At 38.9% G+C, this 9,652-nt stretch overlaps 1 protein-coding gene across 1 annotated transcript in view; it reads left to right on the top strand.

Annotated features, from left to right (window-relative positions):
- The first annotated feature begins 2,673 nt into the window (after positions 1 to 2,673).
- The window catches only part of LIFR (leukemia inhibitory factor receptor alpha), a 43,099-nt gene continuing 36,120 nt past the window's right edge, over positions 2,674 to 9,652 (top strand). The window contains exons 1-4 of the mRNA XM_008579736.1: positions 2,674 to 2,822; positions 2,935 to 3,095; positions 4,041 to 4,152; positions 6,605 to 6,744. Coding sequence (XP_008577958.1) covers positions 2,954 to 3,095; positions 4,041 to 4,152; positions 6,605 to 6,744 — 394 coding nt within the window. The 5' untranslated portion in view covers positions 2,674 to 2,822; positions 2,935 to 2,953. The remainder of the gene's footprint in view (positions 2,823 to 2,934; positions 3,096 to 4,040; positions 4,153 to 6,604; positions 6,745 to 9,652) is intronic.

Genomic DNA, 9,652 nt, shown 5'->3' with positions numbered 1-9,652 from the left:
GCTGCACCCCCCCCCCCACCACCACGCATCCCCCTCTTGCCACTTCTTCCTTGCGTGGCAGTAGGGCATGTGTCTCTTTTCTAGAAAAACTAAACTTGTAGTGAGGGACTATTTTGTTTCAAGATAACGGTTAGCTAGTCGGTGTGTATGGTTTGTGATTATTTTAGTCAGGATTTACGTTTTCGGGTCGTGTGTGGTCTCCTTTATTCAGTTATTCCTGTACAGCTTTGTAATTCTATAACTTTAGCAACTGGCATTTTAGACATTCCATGAATACATTTTCATTGTAGTAAGTAAGCTCAGTGACACTGGAATTGACTAGGAAGTTATTTATTCATCCAGAAAATAATTGGACACTTTTGAAATGTGTGCTTGTGCCTTCCGTATGTTTTGGTTATAATTATTTAAACAATTTGGGATTCGTGTCCTGTGTTTTGACATTCCTCAGCAATAGTCAAGAAGACATCTTGCTGTCTGCTTTCACTAAAAAGAATAGTTTTTGAATTCTCTCGTTGGGCTCCAGTTATTTAGATGCTGGATCTCCTTTCCTTTATCAGTTCACTGTTTCTCATCTCTCCTCACACTGTCTATTTTTGTCTTTTGTTTTTTCTGAAACTGCTCAATGTCTTCTGTTTCTTTAATTGTTAATATTAGCCAATGTATTTAACTCCTAAGGGCTATTTTTATTTCCTATTATTCCTTTTTTATTGCATCCTCTTCTTGTTTTTATGGCTGTTCTATATTTGTTCTGAGAATACTATTTAGAGGTTATTGGGTGTTTTTTTTTTTCTTTTTTGTTTTAAGTTTTCCTGTTTCCTATATTATCCCTATTTCCTCTGGGAGTAATTTTTATTTTCTGTTAAGTTATCCTGTTTATCCTAAATTTCCATTTCATATTTTAGTCTTTGCTTATATATTTTGTGATCCCTGGTTGTCTGAATCAGTATAAAATGAGGCAATATTGGGTCTGACAAGGAGTTTTCAGTGCAGTGTCAGCTGGCAGGCTGCACTGTAGGAAGAGATCAGGGGAATATCATTTCTCCGAAGAGTCCCTAAATGTCTGATGTGGAAAGCCTGCCCTTTGGCACCCATGTCTGCGTTTGCTACTCTGGTTCTACTCAGCCAATCTTTTTAAGTTCTGTAGAGAAAATGCCTCTGTTTGGAGTGGGGAGTGGAAGCATATCAAGGTTGACTTCTGTAAACAGATCCTTGAATTCTTTAGTTTCAGCTGCATTGCTCATTGCTCCCTTCTTCATGTACCCAGAGAGGATTTAAATGGCACCACCATCGATCCACCGTAGGTTGGCCACCAGCTCTCGTAGTCATCCTGCTTCCTCTCCTCTCCCTGCACCTCACACCGTGCACTAAGTGCAGGTGTAGCTCTTACCACATGCTTAGCACTGTTCCAGAAGCTTTACACATGTCACTCACTTGATCCTCACAACACATTTAAGAAGAAAATACAGTTGTCATCCCCACTTTAAGATGAGGAAGCTGAGTGTGTCTGGGGTCATACAGTGAGTGCACCAGCTGGGATTCAAATGCAGTCTCTGCTCTCAACCACTGCACTGTCCTCCTTTAAAGCATCAGTTAAGACCCTGCATCACTAGAACAGGTCCCGAGTCTGACTGCCTTCCCATTTCCACTCTTAGAACCCTAGTCCTCACTCTGACAAGCTCATCTGGACTGTGGTTTTTCACCTCCACCCTCTTCCTCTAGAGGCTGTCCACCACCTAGCAGCTACATGAAGATCCATGATCTGATCTGCACCCAGAAAAACTTCACTACAGTGGCTTCTCGTCTCTACCACATTAGACTCCACATCCCTCTGATGGCCGAGAGGCCCTCTGTGACCTGACCAATCACCTTTCCGTCTCGTTTGTCTCTCTCCGTTCATCCCTGTTTCCTGTCCTTCAAGCTTTTCTTAGGGCCTTGCTGCTGTTTGTAGCGCTAACAGCTGTTTGTAGGCGATCTCCTTCTCATCAGGAAAGTCTCAGCCAAGGAGCAGACCTTCACTCCCTCACACTCTCACCACATTGGCTTATTGTAGCTTTAAAAGCATGTACCAGGATCTTAAATTTCTTAATTTGTTTATATGTTTTTCTGTCCAAACTCAAGTCTAAGCTCCTTGCAGGCAGGGACTTTGTCTTGCCCAGTGCTGGGTCTACAGGGCCTGGCCAAGGACCTGGCTTTTTGTGGGCTGTCCCCAAGTGCTGCTGGCAGCTGTCTCAGGAGCTCTCAAGCTTAACACACCTTCCTCCATTGCAACCCCCACCTCCCACCCCACCAAAGTCAGTCGCTGCTCTTCTAGAGGCTTCAGCGTTCAGCAGAAATGTGCTGAAATCTCATCTACTAATAGCCCCTTTCCCGTTATAGTTGTTACAGTGTTTAAGTTGCAGCCATTTGTGTATCATCATCAGTATTTTTGTCAAATCTGCTACCCCTAATTTGTTTCTCTTTAAATTATTTAAATTAATATGAAATAGAAACTTTCACAACATATATGGAAAAGAAAACCAGTATTACTTATCATGAATAAGTGATGGTAAAAGTTAATATGTTCTATTGAAAATAAAAATATCTATTGAAAAAAAATGTATGATTTAAAATTGTCAAAACTTCACTTTTATGCAATGCTTTTCTTTATGCTAGTAGTTGGACTGGAGAGTTGATAAGCATGTCCTCAGTTATAATCTTGAACTTGAAGCCCATCATTTGAAAATTGACCGTGTAGTGGATATCTGAGGCAACAGTTGTGTCCAGTTGTTTATGTCTCCTAAAGCCAGGGCAGCTTGAGTTTGAGCGTCTCCAAAGTTATTAAGGTACAGTATGTTTAAGTATCTGTCAGTATCCCTTTTCAGTGTTTGTGTGCATGGTATAAAGTATGTCTTCAGAGCAATTTGAACACCATTTGAAATTTTTCTCCTAATCTAGGATTGACTACATTGCAGGGATGATGGACATTTACTTATGTTTGAGACGATCATTCAGGATGGTGGGCGATATAAGAATGAAGACTATTTCAAATTTCCGGTGGCTGTTAGCCACATTTGTTCTTCTGTATCTAATGAATCAAGTAAATAGTCAGAAAAAGGGTGAGTACATCAGACATATAGAGAATGGACAGATTGCAATTTTATTTCCATTTTGATTATAAAGCAATCTTGTTTCTTTATTTGAACCCTTCAGGTTTTCAGTGGTTAAAATCCATTTCTCTGTAATAATCTTTTTTCTGTGCACTTTTAGTTGCTTTTAAAAAGACTCTTAAAAATAGTTCAAAATATTCTTTTACTGTTTTTAAAACTTAAGGTATAACTTACATACAATAAAATTTTACCCTTTTTGGATATAGTTTTATGAGTTTTGACAGTGCAGGTAACCACTAGCACAATCAGGATATATGGAACAGTCCCAACACTACAGAAAATTCCCTGTGCTCCTCTGTAGTCAGGCCCTCCTAGCCTACCCCCCACCAAAACTGCTGTTTTCCATCTCTATAATTTTACCTTTTTAGAGTGTCATGTAAGTGAAATCTGTATCTGTTTTTAATATGTTGTTTGCTGGCTACACATGTTTAGAAGCTATGTTTGTAGATGTGAAAGACATGCAGTTTTTACGTAGAATTTACATTTTTGGGGGGGCAAAAGGGGCTGTTGGAGACTCAAAGGGTGTTAGAAGCCCCCTAGAACCTTTCTTGGTCCCACCATTGAATCTATACATTCAGTCACTCCCTCCATTTGTCTTAGTTGCCTAGAGTGGAATTTTTGATGGAAGCCTAACCCCAAAGTGGTCTAGCAGTTGGCCCACTTTTATCAGTTTACCCTTTAGCTTTTTCTTAAGCAAAGTTTCAAAAAGAAATATAAAATCAGTCACCTCCCATGACTGCAGTGTCATCTCTTCACCAGGAATGTGGGCCCTCTGCAGACACACATGCTTGTTGTGTTTACGACAGAAAACGGCTTGCCTGGTTGACCTTTTACAATGCAGTTGAGTTACTAAGCATGTTCTGTGTTGTGTGTGTGTTGTTTGTTCTTCTGCAGGGGCTCATGACTTGAAGTGCATAACTAATAATTTACAACTGTGGGACTGTTCGTGGAAAGCATCCTCTGGAACAGGCCATGGCACTATTTATGAAGTTTGTATTGAAAACAGGTAATGGAATGCTTTAATTAACTCATAGCTACTGCCTAGAGGTTCTTTATCTTTAATTTTAGAATATAAAGATTTTATTCTGGAAATTTTTAAATGAAATTTCAACTCTTAGCTCTCTGTTTTGTAAAAATTCTGAATCTTACATCAATCAAGAAGGTAACAAACTCTTCTAGCTAAAACTTTTATTCTTTTATTATATGAATAAGGAGTATGAAGCATACCTTCAGTGTACTGATCTGCTCTGGAGAAGTTTTACTTGCCTACCCCAAATCAGTGTCTACATATATCAGTTAGGTTTAAGTTTGACTGTGCCTAACAGAAAATGTCAGTAATGGCTCAACAGACAGGCATTTGCTCTCATGTAAAAGGTTTGGAGGTAGGCTTAGGGTTGATGTGGCTGTTTATGTCTATGAGAGAACAGGTCCCTCTGTTATGCTACTCTGCCATTGTTAGCATGTGATCTCATGGTTCAAGGTGATGTTTGTGGAGCATCCATTGTGTCTGTGCTCTAAGAGGCAAGAAAGAAGAAGAATGACCACAAAACACCTCTGCTTACCTCTCACTGACCAGAGAACCTGGTCAGATGGCTAAATCTAGTTGTATAAGAGGCTGGGAAGTATGTTCTAGCTGGGTGGCAACATGCCCGATAAACACTGGGTGCATGTTACTAGGTGCCCATTGGGAGGCAGGTGGCAAGCTCTGTTACTTACCCTTGCAAGTAATCTTGAACTGGGCTAGAAGCGCCTAAGCCTAGAGTGGAGGCCTTTGGGCTACCTGCAGGCCTGAGCAATTCCCATTGCTTCTCCTTAATCCAAGGAGGAGGCTGAGTTGCTTAGCAAAGTCAGAGGAGTTCCAGCCCGCCACATCCCGGTTTCCTGAGGAGTGGTCCTAATGGAGGAGTGGTCCTAATGTAAATAGATATAAATGTGTATTTAAATACAATCAGATATTTCCCCATTCAGTGTAAATTTATTTATCATTATTCTAAGCATTGGAGTAATTTATCAGTCAGTATGAGCTAGGTTGTGTTGCAGAAACAATTCTCAAGTCTTATTTCCTTATTTCTTGCTTGAGAAAATAAAGGGTTATTTCCTGCTTTGTTCTGTGTCTGTCAGGTCAGCTGGGATCTCTGATCTGTGTTTCTCCCCTAGGGCCCTAGGAATTAAAAGGTGTGCTGACAGGGGAAGGAGAGGGGACACAGCCTGTGCTGGCTTTTAGAGCTTTCATCCTGAACTGATAAATGTGACTTTCGCCAAATAAAACCCCATGGCCATGTCTTGCTTCAGAGGGGCAGGGAAGGCTGTCCTACTGTGAGTCCAGAAGGGGAGAGCCTGAAAAACCCCCTAAATAGCACAGATGCACACCACAGGCCATTCTGGGAGGAAGTTAGTTTTGGCTCTGCAGAAGTTCTCAATAACCAAATAATAACAGTGCTGTGGGTTATGTGCTGATGGAAGTTTTACATGAAGGGCTAAAAGAGGGGAGATCAAGAAGTATGGAAATCCAGGGGGGCTGTCAGAAGAGTTTTAATTGTGGAGTGGCCATACTCAGTTTTATCAGCAAAAAAAGGACAGAAGGACATTCCATCCCAAAAGAATATTAGGTACAGTGGCCAGAACATGTGAAATTACATGATTTAGAGAATTCAGGTGGTGTCCTGTTGTTGGCACAAAAAGAGTCCTCACCATATGGATTTGAGAAGGAGGTGAGCCAGACCACTCAAGCCCGAAGTCATAAGAGAAGACTGTAAAGAGGCCTGCGTTGGTGCTGTGTGAGGCAGGGAAAGGCCATTTGCTCCAATTAAATTTTTCATGGGAAGCTAGAAATGTACTTGAATAACAATAAAAAGAATGTAAATGGGTTCTATAGCGATAGAAAGGGCTGTGGAACCAGAGAGCAGAATATCATTTTGTCTGAGAGATACTGCATGGGGAACTGGAAGCATTTTGAAAGCCGAAAGATGAGGAAATTTTGTTCAAAGTAAACTGTGAGCCCAGGCAGAGGAATGGGCAAGCTGAGGGCATGTTTGCAGGGCCCACAAGTAGCCAGTTTCCTTTCTTTTGTTAGGATCCACTTTTTTGAGAGCACCATCTTAGTATGAGGACCAAGAGTTGGGGCTGAAGGGGGCAGAGCATGTGCAGTGGGAGGTGAGGCTGCAAAGGGAAGGTTGAGGTGGGATTTTTGAATGGCTTGCTAGAATCCTAAATTTCTGGAAGGAATCATCTATGTTTACTCTACTTTGTGGTACAATCTGTTTATTTTTACTACCACTGCATTGATAAAAGTACCATTAACCCTTTTGTTTCAGTCTTAAACTGCAGTACAACCTATCATGCTTTTGTATACAAAAGAGCAGAAAGTATCTTCCAGTGTATTTTGTGTTGATCGAGTTTTTGTGAAAATTGCACTGTTAATTTTATCTGCTAGTTAAAATTGATCTCTTATATTTCAGGTCCCATTCTTGTTATCGATCAGAGAAAACAAATATTAAAATCCCAGCTCTTTCACCTGGTAATCATGAAATAATAATAAACTCTCTACATGATTTTGGAAGTTTTAAAAGTAAATTTATACTGAATGAGAAAGACATTTGTAAGTATTTGAAAACTGATTTTTAAATAGATCAGTGCTATTGTCAGTGTTGTGGTACTTTCATATTGGGAGAAGCTTGGCATTCTTTGAATTTCACTTGTTTCACTAATATGTCCTTTAGCCAGCAGCCTTACTGTGGATTGGAGGCCACAGCCAACGCAGGAGGGAAGGAAACTTGTCTTCTCCTAGTCACTCAAGACAGACATCCCAGCACTCAAGGTCCTTCCCTCAGCTCTTTCCTTAGGCCTCTTTTCCTCCTTGATTCATTCACACCCTCCAGAGTTTCTCAGATGCTTCATGCTCTGGGATGTAGTTTTCAACCACCTCCTCTAAGAAGAGAATCTATTCCTTTCTTAACGTACTCTTAGGCAAGCTGCTCTTTTTATTTGTGGCATTTCTCACAATTAAATTAATAATCCATTGTGTAATTAAGTATTTTCTGTGTGTCTCCTCCACAGTTAAATAGGTTCCTCGAGGCCAGGGACTTCGTCTTCTACACAGAGCACTTAGCAGAGCACTGTGCACATAGCAGGCATTTATTACACGTTTGTTGACTGAATGTCTAGGGCATATGCTACAAGCAGATTGGAAGCACAAAACAAACCCAGGCTGACAGATGGCAATTTTGCTGTGCAACGAGCCTTCAAAAACCCAAGCAGTGTCTTCACTCTTACTGGTGGGGCAAGTGGGTTTGTCAACTCTTAACAGCTGTGATGGGACACCATTGTAATGACAACTGAGTTTGAAGAAAGGGAAAGAAAATATAATTAATTTGGCGATTTGTCCAGTTTTATGGACAGAATGCATGTTTGGAGTGGTTTATGACTGAGACAGCACAGATTTTGAAAGGATAATAACAAAACATGCTGTCCAGGAACATGTAGTCTGTCTCACCTTTTAGCTGAAATGTTGTCTATGTAAAGTGCTAGTTAGGGCCATCTTTCACGATAATGAGAGATGAACCGTTTTGTTCTTTTCTTTATATGTTTATAGGTGAGATCTATGTGAGAATATTTTATGCAGATTAGCCATGATTCCAGTACCACAGAGAAATACTGTGAACAGTTAAATATATTTTCTATGCATATACATATAAACAATAAGGTTCATGTTACTTTACAACCTGCTTAACAGAAGACATATGATAGATTTTCAAGTTGTATTTATATAAATCTATATTATTTTTAATATCTTGGTGTAAAAGATAACATTCTTTTCTCATTTGTTCATAAGAGCTATTTTGTGGTATTAATTCTGTCATATTTGCTGCAAATATTTTTCTGGGTTTATAGGTTTTTAAATGTTGTGATATTTTTCACACTGTAAATTTTCATTTTTATGTAATAGAATCTGTTGCTTTTTTTCTTATGAGTTTTTGGTTTTGCTGTCATGTCTGACTTTAATCTTTCATCCATCTGAAATTATTTTGTAGTAAAGTGTGAGGAATCTAACAATTTTATCCTAGGTTTTTTAAATCCCCAGGAGTGTAGGAGAGCCAGTTTGTGTTGTCTGATTATTTCAATAGGTATCCAAAGTTCTTGTCTGGGAAGTTACTTGAAGATGACAGTGTTAGAAATACTTAGAAAGGCAAATCAAGACAGACTCTATGTGACTCAGTGGATTAATAGTTTATTGTTTTTACATATCATGTAACTTATTGGTAGCATTTTTAATAATAATGGGCCTGAACATGATTAGAGTGACAGTATCAGGATAAGAAAATTGAAAAGCAAATTGGGTGAATATAAGAAAAGGGAGATGGATGCAGCAGCAAATCTTTGAGCACCTACTGGTTGCAAGGGAAGCTCTGAAATGTCCATTAGAGGATCTGGGTTCTTTGACAATTTGCTACTAAATAGAAATATGAAAAATTAAGTTTTCTCCAGATCTGAAGATACTTTGAAAAGTATACACATCAATTAAACAAGATTTTGTACAAACACACACAATAAATTTGTATTTATCAAGGGCAAACACAAAAAAAGTCTTTGTAAGACTTTTAATATCTAAGTTTCTTAAAATAATCTGAAAAAAATGGCTCTGAGTCAGATTGAATAATGTGGATCCTATCAAAAAGCTAGGAAGACTCCTATCTCCTGATGTTCTAAGGAAGGAATAGCACTTAGGTTATATGGGTAAAGCTGTACTAGCTTTAAGAAAATAAACAAAACTATAATTAAATTCCTTTCCTATCTGAAAAGTTCTAAGTTTCTAGAAAGCAAGTTAACATTGTTCTCACGTATCTATTTTATTTTTTTATTGAATATACATATTCATGGAGCACAAAGTTGACCATCAGCACCTGTGCCCAAGATGTGATGATCAGATCAATACTGTCAGCATGGCCACCACTACAAATTGCAGTTATTCCCTGCGTGCCCCATCCAATCTCTCCCCAACCCCCTCCCCAACAACTCTAGGTCTGTTCTCTAACTCTCTATGTCCAATGCTCCACTGTGGTCTTTCTTTCCTTCTTTCTCTCTTACTCCCACTTAAGAGTGAGGACGTGCAATATTTTTTCCCTTTGTGCCTGGCTTATTTCACTTAACATAATTTTCTCCAAGCTCTCAGAAGTCTATTTTAGCTCAAAAGAAATGCAGATGACAGTTCATGGGAGCTTAGGGGAAACTCCCCTGTATTCTGTGAGGAAAAGGAAGGCAACAAAGTGTATTTTTCTTTAATCCTTTCATTTGTAAATATGGCTATTACTGTCTTCAGCTTGAAATATTGGCTATGACTTGTGTTTTGAAGACTAGCCCACTGCTATTTAGATAAAATGTAAATTATGTGGGCTTTTCAGGGAGGGAAGCATTTTAGTAGATTAGTGTTGCTTTAGTAAAATACTCCCATGTTTTATAATTTTTTTTTTTTTTTTTTTTTTTTTTTTTTTTTTTTTTTTTTTTTTTTT

This window comes from Galeopterus variegatus, unplaced genomic scaffold (assembly GCF_000696425.1).
Source record: "Galeopterus variegatus unplaced genomic scaffold, G_variegatus-3.0.2 Scaffold81, whole genome shotgun sequence".
Taxonomy (NCBI): Eukaryota; Metazoa; Chordata; class Mammalia; order Dermoptera; family Cynocephalidae; genus Galeopterus; species Galeopterus variegatus.
The sequence above is the reverse complement of the archived record's forward strand: the minus strand, read 5'-3'. Positions and strand labels throughout refer to the sequence as shown.